We start from the raw sequence: 17,150 nt of genomic DNA on the forward strand, positions 1-17,150 counted from the left end.
ATGTTCTTATGTAGCATGAGTGCACAGTATTGCATCGGCCTGTTAGATAGTAGAATTTTTACTCTACTGAGCATGTGCAGGAATTCACACTCAGGCACTGCCTTGTCACCTCCCTCCAATGATTTGAGAGCTAATTCTAGCCAGGTAGCACACACTCCAGGAAGGCAGGTGGGTATTTAGCATGGATAATTCATCCTCCTATCTACAGAAAACACCGTTTACGGTAAGCAAACTGTTTTCCTGTCAATAAGCAAGGCTGAATTAGTCATGACTTATAAGGAGTCTCAAGCTGAAAGCTGCAGTGGAGTGTTTATTGAAAAAGTAAACTGAACCCCATAATGGAGAGTGGGACTTTTGGGTGAACAGGCTACACAAAACTGCTTGCCTGAATTTACTGTCACCCTTTGATAAATTGTCCAGACAGTAATGGGATGTAAAGCTGTGTGCTGATGACCAAGTTGCAGCTTTGCAGATGTCTTCAAAACATACAGCTCAAAGATGAGCCACTGATGCAGCCATGGCTCTTGCTCGATGAGCCTTGAAAAGTTTGTAATCTGGATGCTTGTTAGGGTACCAGCAATGTGCAAAACAGTCTGCTAGCTAATTTAGACAATGTCCATTTGACCTATGCCTAATTGGTTAGGATCATAAGAGACAAAGACCTTGGAAATTTGGCAATGTGGCTGATTTCTTCTTTTGTAATAAGCCAAGGCCCCCTTACAGTCTAAGGCTGTGGTTTTCAACCTTTTTTCGGCCGGGACACACTTGATAGATGGTTCTCACATGCGTGACACACTGAACATGTGACCATCACGGGGCAAAATGTAAATAAACATTCTGCATCCTCAGGAACCCCTTCGACCCCAAAAAATGGGTGCAGAGCAGAACTAGGGCATTACCCGTACAGCTCACCATACAGAAAAAGATATTCTGGATCTGATGACATCTCAGTAAAAGCAAAACAAACTCTTTACTGCCAAGCACAATACCCCTCCTTATAAAAAGACAATAATTTACCACTACAAATATTTAACCAGGCCCTAAACACTAATACCCCTCCTATTAGGAAAACAGAGTAAGCCAAGCTGCTACAGATACCCACTTAGAAATAATTGTAAAACTAGACTAATAAATGTTACAAAAACAGCTGAACAATAGAACATCCAACAATTAAAAACTCAAAATTATTTTAAAATTGTCCAAATATCAATAAAATATTTCAAAATAGCAGACGTCACATAATATCCAATAATTAAAATAGTCAATCAAGAAAAATAAACTTAAAAAGCAGCCTTTACTTACCCTCTCCAGCAACTCTCCTACTCCTTTCCCTTGCAGGCCAATAGCACTCACCAGAAGCAGCAGTGGCTGCTGAAGCTCTGTCCTCACAGTCCTCTTCCTTAGGACCCACAACCAGTCATAACCAGTCTCTGTCTCTCACAGACCAGTAACTTCCCTAACTAGTATCTCTTCCTCACACACACACACCAGTCACCTCCCTGACCGGTCTCTGTCTCTCTCAATCACACACATGCTCTGTCACTTACAACCACACACACACTGCCACGCATGCACCCATTCTACCACACACACACACACATAGCCACTCATGCACCCATTCTACCACACACACGCAAGCTCTTCACTCATGCACCCATTCTACCGCACACACACACACACGCTCTTCACTCATGCACCCATTCTACCGCACACACACATGCTCTTCACTCATGCACCCATTCTACCGCACACACACACTGCCACTCATGCACCCATTCTACCACACACACACACACTGCCACTCATGCACCCATTCTACCGCACACACACACACTCATGCACCCATTCTACCGCACACATACACACGCTCTTCACTCATGCACCCATTCTACCGCACACACACTGCCACTCATGCACCCATTCTACCGCACACACACACACTCATGCACCCATTCTACCGCACACAAACACACACGCTCTTCACTCATGCACCCATTCTACCGCACACAAACACACACGCTCTTCACTCATGCACCCATTCTACCGCACACACACACTGCCACTCATGCACCCATTCTACCGCACACACACGCTCTTCACTCATGCACCCATTCTACTGCACACACACGCTCTTCACTCATGCACCCATTCTACCGCACACACACACACACGCTCTTCACTCATGCACCCATTCTACCGCACACACACTGCCACTCATGCACCCATTCTACCGCACACACACGCTCTTCACTCATGCACCCATTCTACCGCACACACACGCTCTTCACTCATGCACCCATTCTACCGCACACACACACACAGCCACTCATGCACCCATTCTACCGCACACACACGCTCTTCACTCATGCACCCATTCTACCGCACACACACGCTCTTCACTCATGCACCCATTCTACCACACACACACACTGCCACTCATGCACCCATTCTACCGCACACACACAGCCACTCATGCACCCATTCTACCGCACACACACGCTCTTCACTCATGCACCCATTCTACCGCTCACACACACACAGCCACTCATGCACCCATTCTACCGCGCACACACACACAGCCACTCATGCACCCATTCTACCGCGCACACACACACAGCCACTCATGCACCCATTCTACCACACACACACACACACACACACAAGCTCTTCACTCATGCACCCATTCTACCACACACCCAAGCTCTTCACTCATGCACCCATTCTACCACACACCCAAGCTCTTCACTCATGCACCCATTTTACCACACACCCAAGCTCTTCACTCATGCACCCATTTTACCACACACCCAAGCTCTTCACTCATGCACCCATTCTACCACACACCCACACACATACACAGAGCTTCTTCTCATTGTTTGGCCCAATAAGCCTAGCCTCCGCTTCTCAGCTGCCTCTGGCGGCGTGCAACATCTCTTCAGCCACCTCCCGCGGTGCGCAGGGTCTCTCTGCTCTTCGGCCTGGCCGGCGGCGGCAGCATGCAGTGTCTCTCCGCTCTTCGGCCCCGCCGGCGGCAGCGCACAGGTCTCTCCGCTCTTTGGCCCCGCCGGCAGCAGCGCACAGGTCTCTCCGCTCTTCGGCCCCGCCGGCAGCAGCGCACAGGTCTCTCCCCTCTTCAGCCGCCCGCAGCAGCGCACAGGTCTCTCCGCTCTTCAGCCGCCGGCAGCAGCGCACAGGTCTCTCCCCTCTTCAGCCCTGCAGACCTGGCCTCCAGTGGTGGCACGCAGCGCTCTCCATTCTTCAGCCCCGCCCCTAGAGAGAAGGGAAGCACAAGCGGGGCAGTGGAACACCGGGAGCCACGACACACCTGCCGGTGCTTGACGACACACCGGTTGAGAACTGCTGGTCTAAGGTATGGAGGAATTTTCACCTTCATGTGCATGTGGCCTTGAAAAGAACAGAAAGTACGATGGCTTGATTAATATGGAAATCTGATAATACTTTTGGTAGGAATTTTGGGTGGGTGTAGAGCACCACCCTATTGCAGAAGAGTTGCATGTAGGGCAGGTAATGAACTAAAGCTTGAAGTTCACTAACTCTTCAGGCTGACGTTACTGCTACCAAGAACGGTACCTTTCCATGTTAGGCATATGAGAGAAGCTGACTCCAATGGTTCAAATGGCATTTTTATATGTTGTGCGAGGGCCATATTTAGATCCCATGGTACAGGAGTTTTGTAATCCGAGATTTAGTCTGCCATAAACCTTTCATGAATTTGGACATTATCAGATGAACTGAGAGATTTACTCTGAGTATTGTAAGCAGCTATTGTGCTGAGATATAATTCTCACTAATGAACTGACAAACCCCAAAGCACACAGCGAAAGCAAGTAGTTATGCAAGTCTTTGGGATGAGAGTGGATCCAAAGAATTCTGCTGACACCATGCAGAAAATCTTTTCCATTTAAAGCCATAGGTTCTCCTAGTTGATGATTTTCTTGCAGATACTATGTTATCCTCAACTTCTTTCAGTAAGGAAAACCCTGTGATTACTGATCACTCAACATCCAAGCTGTCAGATTGAGGGATTGTAGATTTCCTGTAGTACCATAGATCAGTCCAGACTTCTGGGTTTTGCCTCCCCTCCAGCAGAGAGAGACAGGGAAAGTATCACTGATACTGCCACATAACCTAAGGTGCCACCTGCAGTCCCTCAGTAGTGATATGTACCCAAGCCAAAAAAGTAGCAAATACCAATACGATGACGAAATAATGTCTCCCTGAATGAGCAGTGGGAAGTGGAAAAAAAACCTAGTAGATAAACTCACCCACAGTAAACCTGTGCAGGACGAATAAAACCTGAGGCACTCTTCAGATTAACTACACTAGCAAGTGGACGCTCCAATTCTCCCTTTTCCCCTGAGGGCAGGAATCTGGACTGATCTGTGGTTCTACAGGAACAAAAATTAGCAGGTAAGAACCAATTTTCCTTTCCCTGTTTTACCCAGATCAGTCCAGATTCCTAGGATGTACCAAAACGTCCCTAAATGGGGTGGGACTAAGAGAATCCCGTTCACAGAACACCTTCACCAAAACCCATAGCTCCTGCGTCCTGAACATCCAAACGATAAATGTCTAGCGAATGTAGGCAAAGATTTCCAAGTAGCCACCCTGCAAATTTCTTGTGGCAAAACTTGATGACATTCGGCCCAGGAGGTCGCCTGAGAATGGGTAGAATGAACCCCTCCGGGACAGGGTGACCTTGACAGATGTACACGGATGCAATAGTTTCTTTCAACTTTCGCGCAATTGTAGGATTTGGTGCTTTATGACCCTTTTTCACAGCACTCCATAGCACAAAACGATGGGCGGACACCAGTAGCTGTTAGTAACTTCAAGGTACTGCAACAATGCACACATTACATCCAAGCGACGCAAATCCTTGGCGTGAGGCTTCTTAGGATCCAAACTGGGAAAAGACGGCAACTCCACTAACTAATTTAAATGGATTGAGGAAACCACCTTCGGCAGAAAGGAACTGTCCCTCAAGGATACCTCTGAATCCAAAAACCTCAAAAAAGGCTCTCTTCAAGATTCAGCAAGCTGAACAAATTGCCACTAGAAAATCCACCTTCAAAGTAAGATCTTTCATAGAGGCTCTCTTTAGTGGTTCAAACGGCGCTGCACACATACCCTTAAGGACTATGTTAAGGCTCCAGGAAGGACAAAGCTTCCGAACCAGAGGCCGTAAATGCTTTGCCCCCCCCCCCCCCCCCCGGAGAAAATGCGCAGCTAGGGCCACTCTTCGAACCTTGCCTCGAAAACAGCCCAAAGCCACCACCTGAACCCTGAGAGAGTTCAAGGATAACCCCTTCACTAAACCATCTTGTAAAAAGGCTAGAATATGTGCCACGGAGGCCTTGATGGGATCCACTCTCCGTTCTGCACACCAAGCCTCAAAAACTCTCCAAACTCTCAGGGAGGTGGAAGACTTCATAGACTGCAAAAGGGTAGTAATGACCGCTTCCGAATAATCCTTATTCCTCAAGTGCTGCCTCTCAAAAGCCAAGCCACTAGACAAAAGCTATCTGCCTGATCTGAAAATATGGGACCTTGATGCAGTAGATTTGGCAGATGAACTAGCCTCAGACCATCCACCATCAGATTGACCAAGTCTGAAAACCAAGGATGTCTCTGCCACTCTGGTGCTACTAGAATCATGTCATCCGGATGGATCTCTATGCACCGTAAGATTTTTCCCACTAGTAGCCACAGCGGAAACACATACAGAAGGATGTCGCTTGGCCAAGGCAGAACCAATGCGTCTACCTGTTCTGCTCCTCGCTCCCTTCATTGACTGAAGAACAAAGGGGCCTTGGCACTGTGAAAAGTCACCAATTAGATCCATATATGGTCTGCCCCATCTGCGACTGAGGCGGCGCATATGCTTCTTTGGATAGATACCACGCCCCATGACCCAGCTGTTGCCGGTTGAGGAAATCTACTTGCACATTTGTCCATGCCTGCTATGTGAGATGCCACTAATTGCGCCAGTTGTTGCTTTGCCCAGTGGATTAACTCCTGGGCTTCCTGAGCTGCTGCCCGACTCTTGGTGCCACCCTATCGGTAGATGTAAGCCACTGTCTGACAAGACTCTCATTGGTTTCCCCCTCAACAGTGCCAGAAACGTGCATAGTGACAAACGCACTGCCCTTCTTTCCAAGCAATTGATGGACCACAACGCATCCTCCGTCAATCAAATGTCCCTAAACGGACTGGTTCTGACACACCGCCCCCCAACCAGAGAGACTGGATCGGTGGTAACGACCATGAAGACCAGAACTTCCCAGTCCACACCTCACCACAACCTGTCCGGACCAAGCCACCAAGAGAGACTGGACCTGGCACACTCCGGAAGAGGAAGCGGTAACTGAAACTGTTCTGACACTGGGTCCCAGCAGGACAGCAAAGCCGACTGTAGAGGCTGCATATGAGCAAAGGCCCATGGGACCAACTCCAAGGTGGAAGCCATGGAACAGAAAACCTGCAAGTAATCCCAGACGTTGGGCACCTGCTTCTCCAAAAAAACGTGAATCTGAGCTTACAACTTGGAAATCCGCTCTTCGGTGAGAAAAATCTTCCCCACCTTGGTATCGAAATGCGCCCCCAGAAATTCTAACACATGAGAAGAGGAAAGATGGCTCTTGGAGAGATTGACTATCCACCCTAATGATCTCAGGCGCCGAAGAATAGAGTCCACTGCCTCCCGGGAAAGGACCTCCAACTTTGCTCAAATCGGCCAGTCATCCAGATATGGGTGAACCAATACACCCTCTCTCCAGAGGGCCACCACCACCACGACCATAACCTTGGTGAAAGTTCTGGGCGCCATCGCCAGACCAAAGAGCAGAGTGCAAAACCTAAAATGTTGACCCAGATATTTTTGATAATTGGGCTGGATGTTGATGTGTAAGTACGCTTCAGTCAAATCCAGAGATGCCAGGAATTCCCCCTTGTGCACTGCCGCAATCACCGAATGCAGGGATTCCATCCGATACTGAGGAACCTTGAGAGCTACGTTCACCCTTTTCAAATCCAAGATGGGATGGAACGTGCCCTCCTTTTTGGGAATGATGAAATAAATGGAATAGTGGCCTGCCCCCCGTTTCTCCAGAGAAACCGGGACAATGGGCCCCAGCATGTGAAGATGACTGACTGTTTTTTGCACTACAATCTTCTTTTTCTCATAAGTGCAAAAGAAGACAATGAACAAGTCTCGCAGGGGCCAAGAAAATTCTAAAGCGTAACCTTGCCTTTTCACGATTAAGACCCACTGGTCTGACGTGATTTTGGTCCATTCCTCTTAAAAACAGGGCCAATCAATCCCCTATAAGAGGAATCTAGGAATGAACCAGCCTCACTTCATTGGGCAGACTTGGATTCACCACCTCTCTGGGCAGAGCCATCTCTACCCAGCCTCCTCCCATGAAAGAACTAGTTCCAGGACCGTTGCCTTGCCGAGGATTGCCTCTGGGAGCCACTTGAAGACCTGTTAGGCCAAAAACGCTTATTCCCTCTGAAAGCAGAGCGTGAAGGAAAGGATCTTCTCCATTTTGGCTTATCCTTGGCAATTTGTGAGTCTTGTTCTCAGCTGGGCACCCAACTGCAACGACTGCTGGCCATCAGAGAAACAGGAAAGGAAGGAGAGAGCCGCCTGTACTGCAATAAAAGCGCCACGAAAATGAGGAGCCAGTCTCAGCACTTGACTCCAGCGCCTTACTGCCTGACAGAACTTATTATTTTATTTTTTTTTTTAAACTTTAATCAGGCTTAGCAGCGCAACAAGCAAAGAAAAAGACCACTTCCCTGACACACAAGACTGGCCTCAGGCTCTATCCGTCCTCCAGGTGCAAGGGAACTGGACCACCAGCTGTCTGCCCATACCAGAAATAAAAGACTGAGCAATAAAGGGTTCCCAACCCCCTGCTCATCTGCCCAAAAAACCAAGGGGGATGGCCCCACCAGGACCTAACCACCCCTTTGGGAGGTAATCTAAGAATCTTTTCTCCTTTTTTTTTTTTTAATCAGTCTCAGACTGCAGGTTTTGCACCTCCACCATCTGCTGGAGACAGAAATATTGAGGGACTGCAGGTGGCCCTTTGGCTTATGTGGCAGTATCAGTGAAACTTTCTCTGTCTCCATCTGCTGGAGGGGAGGCAAAACACAGGAGTCTACAGGGAACAAGAATCTGATCTTGGAGAATGTTATTTCATCTATCTAGGCCAGTCCAGTGGCTTATGCAAAGGACATGGGTCTGAATCTTAGGTCAGGTCTCCTGTTCCCTAGGCTGGCTGGAGATGCTCTAGAAGTAGCATTCACTGCCCTTGAGAGAAGGGAAGGCGCTCCAATCATCATACAATGGTGACATCATATGGTCAGATTTAGGGTCCATGATTACAGGGTTCTTGGCCTCTGACTGAAGGCTGTACCTGCAATAACTGGGCAGGTGAGCTGGGACTGGTTATAAAACAGGAGAAAAATCCTTGGGTACTTGTAAATGAAGCTCCAATTCAGCTGGAAGTACAAGTAGAAGAAAACTGCTGGGCTCCCAAAAATCCTATTTTATCTATCAAATGAACAGTCTAAGGTTCCAAATAATTTTCACCTGTCTAGCACCATTTCACCTACTACTGTTCTTATTACACAACTCTAATGTTCTGGGACTCCAGAACTGCAGTACCATTTCTCTTTCTCTCTTCTGCATTCATACATAATTTCAGTCTTTTCTCAGTACCTGATCTCCAGCTGGTGGGGATCTGCACAGTGCAGAGGTCATCCGAGGATTCATCTGTTGAGGTGCCGATGAAGTCAAAGTTGAGGCAGTTGTGTGTAAGTTTGAGTAGCTGCATAAGCAGGCCGTGCTGAGACTCATCATTCAGATTCAGGGTCTTTCCCGAAGCCTGCAAAAAAAGCAATAACAGGAAAGAATGGAAGGCTCAGGCTGGGGAGTAGCATAGGATAACAGGACTGAAGGGTAATAGGGAACAGCCTTATTCCAGTAACAAGCAACATTAGATGTTCTTTAGTCCCTTTCAGACAAAAATCATTATGAGTCCCCTTCATATCTCCTCAAGACCCTTATCCATGAAACTTAAACACCCCATCCTTGTGACATTAACCTAATCTTCCCACACTGATATACCATTCTAAGCATCATTCACTATTCCAGCTAAATAAAAACACGACCTGTCTTCAGACCATTCAGAAATCCTTGCGGAATTAGGCTGCATCCTTTCCTCAATAAAGGGGGGTGAAAAAGATAGTGCTTCCTGCCTTAGCAGCCTATTTATACAGAGCTGTGGGTAAGGCATAGGAGAAAACGTGAAGATCTGAAGGAAAGACAGATGCATTCTACAGTCTCTTTCCCCCCCTCTACATTGATTATACACCAGAAAATAGGGATTCTACCTGTTTTAGTAAATTGCAGGAGAGCGTGAAAATGTCAAACAGGGATGAATCACGGAAAGATGATGCTATTTTCCTATGCTTGGTCAGGGGATGTGTGGTATCAGCCTGCAGAGAGAGACAAAACAAGGAATAGGTTAGCAGGTGCAACAAATATGTAGATAGAATGTATACACAGTAGGCATGTGTATTCATTGGGCCATTCGTTTCATTCATTTCGGCCCTGTGCAAGTATCTAGCAATCAGAAGGAATGTGCACAGGAGGCGTGGCCTTCGAGCAAGATGGCCACCTGATCAGGAGCTCTGGCTAACTCAGATCCCAGCTATTGCTAATCTAAGAACATAAGAACAAAAGAAAATGCCACACTGGGTCAGACCAAGGGTCCATCAAGCCCAGCATCCTGTTTCCAACAGTGGCCAATCCAGGCCATAAGAACCTGGCAAGTACCCAAAAACTAAGTCTATTCCATGTTACCATTGCTAATGGCAGTGGCTATTCTCTAAGTGAACTTAATAGCAGGTAATGGACTTCTCCTCCAAGAACTTATCCAATCCTTTTTTAAACACAGCTATACTAACTGCACTAACCACATCCTCTGGCAACAAATTCCAGAGTTTAATTGTGCGTTGAGTAAAAAAGAACTTTCTCCGATTAGTTTTAAATGTGCCCCTTGCTAACTTCATGGAGTGCCCCCTAGTCTTTCTACTATCCGAAAGAGTAAATAACCGATTCACATCTACCCGTTCTAGACCTCTCATGATTTTAAACACCTCTATCATATCCCCCCTCAGTCGTCTCTTCTCCAAACTGAAAAGTCCTAACCTCTTTAGTCTTTCCTCATAGGGGAGTTGTTCCATTCCCCTTATTTTGGTAGCCCTTCTCTGTACCTTCTCCATCGCAATTATATCATTTTTTGAGATGCGGCGACCAGAATTGTACACAGTATTCAAGGTGCGGTCTCACCATGGAGCGATACAGAGGCATTATGACATTTTCCGTTTTATTCACCATTCCCTTTCTAATAATTCCCAACATTCTGTTTGCTTTTTTGACTGCCGCAGCATACTGTACCAACGATTTCAATGTGTTATCCACTATAACACCTAGATCTCTTTCTTGGGTTGTAGCACCCAATATGGAACCCAACATTGTGTAATTATAGCATGGGTTATTTTTCCCTATATGCATCACCTTGCACTTATCCACATTAAATTTCATCTGCCATTTGGATGCCCAATTTTCCAGTCTCACAAGGTCTTCCTGCAATTTATCACAATCTGCTTGTGATTTAACTACTCTGAACAATTTCGTGTCATCTGCAAATTTGATTATCTCACTCTTCGTATTTCTTTCCAGATCATTTATAAATATATTGAAAGTAAGGGTCCCAATACAGATCCCTGAGGCACTCCACTGTCCACTCCCTTCCACTGAGAAAATTGCCCATTTAATCCTACTCTCTGTTTCCTGTCTTTTAGCCAGTTTGCAATCCACGAAAGGACATCGCCACCTATCCCATGACTTTTTACTTTTCCTAGAAGCCTCTCATGAGGAACTTTGTCAAACGCCTTCTGAAAATCCAAGTATACTATATCTACCGGTTCACCTTTATCCACATGTTTATTAACTCCTTCAAAAAAGTGAAGCAGATTTGTGAGGCAAGACTTGCCCTGGGTAAAGCCATGCTGACTTTGTTCCATTAAACCATGTCTTTCTATATGTTCTGTGATTTTGATGTTTAGAACACTTTCCACTATTTTTCCTGGCATTGAAGTCAGGCTAACCGGTCTGTAGTTTCCCGGATCGCCCCTGGAGCCCTTTTTAAATATTGGGGTTACATTTGCTATCCTCCAGTCTTCAGGTACAATGGATGATTTTAATGATAAGTTACAAATTTTTACTAATAGGTCTGAAATTTCATTTTTTTAGTTCCTTCAGAACTCTGGGGTGTATACCATCCGGTCCAGGTGATTTACTACTCTTCAGTTTGTCAATCAGGCCTACCACATCTTCTAGGTTCACCGTGATTTGATTCAGTCCATCTGAATCATTGCCCATGAAAACCTTCTCCATTACGGGTACCTCCCCAACATCCTCTTCAGTGAACACCGAAGCAAAGAAATCATTTAATCTTTCCGCAATGGCCTTATCTTCTCTAAGTGCCCCTTTAACCCCTCGATCATCTAACGGTCCAACTGACTCCCTCACAGGCTTTCTGCTTCGGATATATTTTAAAAAGTTTTTACTGTGAGTTTTTGCCTCTACAGCCAACTTCTTTTCAAATTCTCTCTTAGCCTGTCTTATCAATGTCTTACATTTAACTTGCCAATGTTTATGCTTTATCCTATTTTCTTCTGTTGGATCCTTCTTCCAATTTTTGAATGAAGATCTTCAGGTAGGTTTCTCCTTTAAATTTTGGTTTTCTTCTTTGAATTTGGGTCTAACGCTGTGAGAGCGTGCAGATAGTCCTTAACTGCTATGGAGACGGAAAATACTGAAGAGCTGCACTTCCTGCAGGGGTATATGTACTAGGGCTGACGTCAGATTGAAATCTGATCCTTCTCCAACTGCTAGCAGGAGTACTATACCCATTGGTCCTGAGTCCATCTGCTACACGCTAGGAAACGATCATTCTTCTTTGGCAGTGACTATAGAAGCACATCAAAACTAATATACCTTCTCGGGATGAGTTCCGATAATGGTTCTGTGATATCAAAAAGGATAAGAGAGACTCAAAAAAAAAAAAAGAACTCGCAATAAAGGAGGAAATGGCAGACATAGGCCATCATGTGCATGAAGGTGATGTGCATTTAGAGGCTCAAGCTAACATAATCAAGAACTTACAAATCAATCTCCAGCAAATGTTGGATGAGTCCATCTTTGTGCAAACAGAACTTGAAGATCTTGAGAACAGGAATCGGCATTGCAACCTAAGATTTTGGGGCATCCCGGAAATGGACAACCAGAAAGGCTTAGAGATTGTAAAGAGAATAAGTGATTTCTTATCATCGCCAAGAACCTACCTCTTCGAAACAGGTTGTGATCGAAAGAGCCCACCGAAAGCTGGGCCCAAGGGTGGGCAATAACCCACAAGACATCGTGGCATGCCTCTTACGCTTCCCTATCAAACAGCAAATCCTAGTGGTAGCTAGAAAGCAAGAAAACATGGATGTGGAACTCTCACCTGATCGCAGTATTTATGGACCTTGTCCCAACCACCTTGAAGAAAAGGCTAGACTTTCGCATAAAGAAGGGCATCGATACAGGTGGTTGTTTCCCCTTGGGTCTGGCCATTATGATCCACGGCATCACCACAAAAGTTAAAACTGTATCTGAGGTGGAAGCCATTTTAGCAATTGCCGGCATGATGGTTAAAACCCCCAAGGACAGAAACCCCCTGCAACTCCAGCAAAAGAGGATCTGCTGAAATGGCAGAGGATGGAAAAGGGGAGACGCCGACTACGGAAGAATTCGGGAGATTCTATGTCTCTAAAGACAGCAGAAGAGGATGAAGGCTGGACTATTTGAGATTGGACTGTTAAAAGTAATGATATGAGTAGGTTAACTAGTTTAATTTAAGTTTTTTCTGGTCACATCAAAGCTTATTCAACAGAATGGGCCAGGCAAGGGTACTTGGTCCTGAATTTTTCATATTTTCTGATATTATGGAGGGATCTGGGGAGCTACTTGGAGAGTTGTTAGGCTTTCCAATTTGTGAAGATTAGAGCTCCTCCTCCACTGGTTGGTGTGTGACTTAGTCTCACCAACATTGAATAAGTAATGGGGGGAAGGGGGGGGGGAGTTAGGAAAATTAGTTCTTACCTGTTAATTTTCGTTCCTGTAGTACCACGGATCAGTCCAGACCATGGGTTGAGCCTCCTGTCCAGCAGATGGAGATAGACCAAAACTGAAAGGGTATCCTATATCAGGACAGAACCTACCCTGCAGCCCTTCAGTATAACCATTGTCAAAGCAGAAAACAAGATAAACAGTAAGGAATCAAGCAAGTAACAAGAGAACTCAAAAAATTTGAACAAGCGCAAACATTGACTGGACTCTGTAGATAGACGCTCTTGCATGAATATCCATGGTCATCATATAGATGCTTCCGGTGCCTCTTGATTATCACCACAGAAAAAAATCATTCGGAATCCTGCAGAGAGAGGAAAGAAGCTTCGAGCGGACAGTAGGAAGTAAAGGGAAGGGTGTCTGGACTGATCTGTGGTACTACAGGAACGAAAATTAACAGGTAAGAACTAATTTTCCTTTCCCTGTACATACCCGTATCGGTCCAGACCATGGGATGTACCAGAGCGTCCCTAAACAGGGTGGGACCGAGACAGTCCCACTCCAAGCACCTGCCGACCAAAGGAACCAAAGACTGGCACCTGAACATCAAGGTGGTAATGCCGAGCAAAAGTATGCAGAGACTTCCACATAGCTGCCCTGCATATCTCCTGCGGAGAGACTGACTGACTCTCCGCCCAATAAGTTGCTTGAGAACGCAAGGAATGAGCCTTCAGACCTTCTGGGACCGCCCGGCCCCGACAGATATAGGCCAATGCGGTCGCCTCCTTCAACCAGCAAGAAATCGTAGTCAGAGGCCTGTTTGCCTCGGTTGGGCCCACTCCATAAGACAAAGATGATCCGAAACTCGGAATTCATTGGTTACTTGAAGTTAATGCATGAGAATGCACTTCACATCCAGACCGTAGATCATCCCCGACCGTACTTGCAATATCCGCAGGAGAGAACGCGGGGAGCTCCACCGACTGACATGAAAGGCAGAAACAAACTTCGGCAAGAAAGACAGTACAGTCTTAAGGGAGACCCCAGAATCCGAAAAACGTAGGAAGGGCTCCCGGCAAGACAACGCTTGAATCTCCGACACCCATCTGGCGGAGCAAATAGAGACCAAAAACACCGCCTTAAGTGTTAAATCCTTGAGAGTAGAGTGGCGGAGAGGCTCAAAGGGAGCAAGGCAGAGAGCCTGGAGGACCAAGTTAAGGCTCCACGAAGGACAAGTGGAACGCAGCAGCGGCTTCAAATGTTTAACTCCCTTGAGGAAACTGACAATATCTCTGGATGAGATGCAACTGCATAACCTTCAAAACTTCCCAAGAGACAGCAGAGGGCAGAAACCTGTACCCGGAGCGAGCCGAACGATAGGCCCTTAGAGAGACCGCGCTGGAGAAAGGAAAGAACCAGCAAAACTGGGGCCGAATGTGCCAAGATACTCGATTCCGTGCAGACAAGTTCGAACACACTCCAAACTCGGACATAGGCGAGGGAAGTAGAAGTCTTGGGAGCACGCAGAATAGTGGAGATGACGTCCTCCCTATTCCCTTCTTCCTCAGTCTCCGCCGTTCAAAAGCCAGGCCTCTAGACAGAAGCGATCCGCTTGGTCAAAAAATACGTAACCCTGCCGGAGCAGGTACTGAAGATGACCGAGATGAAGCGGGCCGTCCCTCGACAGGTTTACTAGATCCGCGAACCACTAGATCTGTGAGGCCACTCGGGAGCTACGAGAATGACCCGACCTCTGTGGAGCTCTATCCTTCTGAATAATTTTCCCACCAGGGGCCAAGGAGGGAACACGTACAGAAGGATGTTGCACAGCCAGGGGAGGACTAGAGCATCTACTCCCTCCGAGCAGTGCTCCCTCCAGCGGCTGAAAAACCTGGGAGCTTTGGCATTGTCCAAGGTTGCCATCAGGGCCAGGTGCGGGGAACCCCACCTGTGGACAATCAGATCCATTGCTTCGGACAACTCCCACTCTTCTGGATTGAGACGCTGACGACTCAAGAAATCGGCTTGAACATTCTCCTTGCCCGAAATGTGAAAAGCTGCTAGGCACTCTAGATGGCGCTCCGCCCAGGCAAAGAGCTGACTGGCCTTGAGGGCCACCAGGCGACTCCTAGTGTCCCCCTGGCGACTGATATATGCCACTGTGGTAGAGATGTCCGAGAGCACCTGAACTGCTCTTCGGCGAAGCAGTGGGAGAAACGTTTTGAGAGCCAGATGAACCGCTCGAGCCTCCAGGCGACTGATGTGCCAGCGGGATTGGGCTGGGGACCAGTATCCCTGCGAGGCCTTGACTGGCAGGCCGCTCCCCATCCGGAGAGGCTGGCGACCGTCATGACTACAATCCACTGTGGAGTCTGAAGGGATATTCCTCTCAGAAGGTGCTTGAGCGATAGCCACCATTGTATGTCACTGATGGTAGAGTCAGCGAGCAGGAGCGGCATCTGAAACTGTTCAGACACTGGTTTCCAACGGGATAGCAAAGCTTTCTGTAAGGGACGCATATGTGCAAAAGCCCAGGGGACCAAGTCAATAGTGGAAGCCATGGTCCCCAGGAACCTGTAGGTAGTCCCACGCCGTGGGAAGAGGCATAGAAAGGAAGTTTTGGACTTGATCCATCAGCTTGAACGCTCGAGAGTCCAGCAGGAAAACCTTGCCGACTCTGGTATCGAACCGAGCCCCTAGGAATTTTAAGACCTGGGAAGGATGGAGATTGCTCTTGGAAAAATTGACTATCCATCCCAGGGACGAGAGAAGAGCAAGGACGCGGTCCACTGCCAGCTGGCATAGGATCTCAGACTTGGCCTGTACTAGCCAATCGCCCAGGTATGGGTGGACTAGGACTCCGTCCCTCTGGAGGGCAGCCGCCATCACCACCATCACCTTGGTAAATGTGCGTGGCGTTGTGGCGAGACCGAAAGGCAGAGCCTGGAACTGAAAATGTTGACCCAAAATGTGAAATCGGAGATACCTCTGATATTCGGCACGGATCGGTATGTACAGGTAGGCCTCCGTCAGGTCAAGAGAGGCCAGAAATTCTCCGGGATGAACAGCTGCTATAACTGCCCGCAGGGTTTCCATCCAAAAGTGGGGCACTTTGAAGGCTCGGTTGACTCTCTTGAGATCCAAGATGGGTGGGAAGGAGTCGTCCTTTCGGAACCACGAAGTAAATAGAATACTGGCCGGTGCCTTGTTCTTCCTCCGGGACTATAGCCCCCAGCCCCTGGAGCCTGGCGAGAGTCTGACACACAACGGCCCGCTTCCGATGTCCGCACAGAGAGACTATGTACAGGTCCGGCAGGTCTCGAGCAAATTCTAAGGCGTAGCCTCTTTCGATTATCTCGAGGACCACTGGCTGACGTAATTTTGACCCATTCCTCCAAGAACAGAGACAGACGACCACCTAAGTTGGGAACGGAGGGATGGGCCGGCAGAATCTCATTGGGAGGCGGACTTGGCCGCAGGGCGTTGTGGATTACCATCCCGGAAGGCATGACGGCCTCGAAAGGACTGAGACCAGGAAGAATTTCCCCTAGAGAAGGCGCCTCTCGCCTTGGGGTTATATCTCCGCTGACCCCGGAAGCAGGTGCATGTAGGGAAAAAGGTTCTCGACTGTTTCGGGCGGTCCTCAGGTAGCTTATGAACCTTGTTCTCACCCAAGGATTTAATAAGCTGCTCCAGGTCCTCGCCAAAAAGCAACTTACCTTTAATGGGGAGTGTGCCCAGCTGCACCTTGGAAGATGAGTCAGCCGCCCAATTATGGAGCCAGAGAAGTCGTCTGGCCGAGACCACCAAAGCCATCGCTTTCACTTGGACCCGGAACAAGTCGTAAAGGGCATCCGCCCCATACGCTATAGCGCCTTCCAACCTTTCAGCCTGCTCTGCCTCTACAGACGGGAGGTCCTGTGTGCTGAACAATTGT

General features: G+C 47.6%; 1 protein-coding gene across 3 annotated transcripts in view; it reads right to left on the reverse strand.

Moving 5' to 3' along the window:
- The window catches only part of XPO7 (exportin 7), a 314,334-nt gene that overhangs the window by 194,360 nt on the left and 102,824 nt on the right, over positions 1-17,150 (reverse strand). For all 3 annotated transcript variants that reach the window (XR_003857049.1, XM_029603861.1, XM_029603860.1), the window contains 2 exons: positions 9,427-9,531; positions 8,753-8,918 (listed from right to left, as the gene is read on the reverse strand). Coding sequence is in view for 2 of the 3 variants with exons in the window: in XM_029603861.1 (XP_029459721.1) it covers positions 8,753-8,918; positions 9,427-9,531 (271 nt within the window). In the remaining variant the exon portion in view is untranslated. The remainder of the gene's footprint in view (positions 1-8,752; positions 8,919-9,426; positions 9,532-17,150) is intronic.

This window comes from Rhinatrema bivittatum, chromosome 5 (genome assembly GCF_901001135.1).
Source record: "Rhinatrema bivittatum chromosome 5, aRhiBiv1.1, whole genome shotgun sequence".
Lineage (NCBI taxonomy): Eukaryota > Metazoa > Chordata > Amphibia > Gymnophiona > Rhinatrematidae > Rhinatrema > Rhinatrema bivittatum.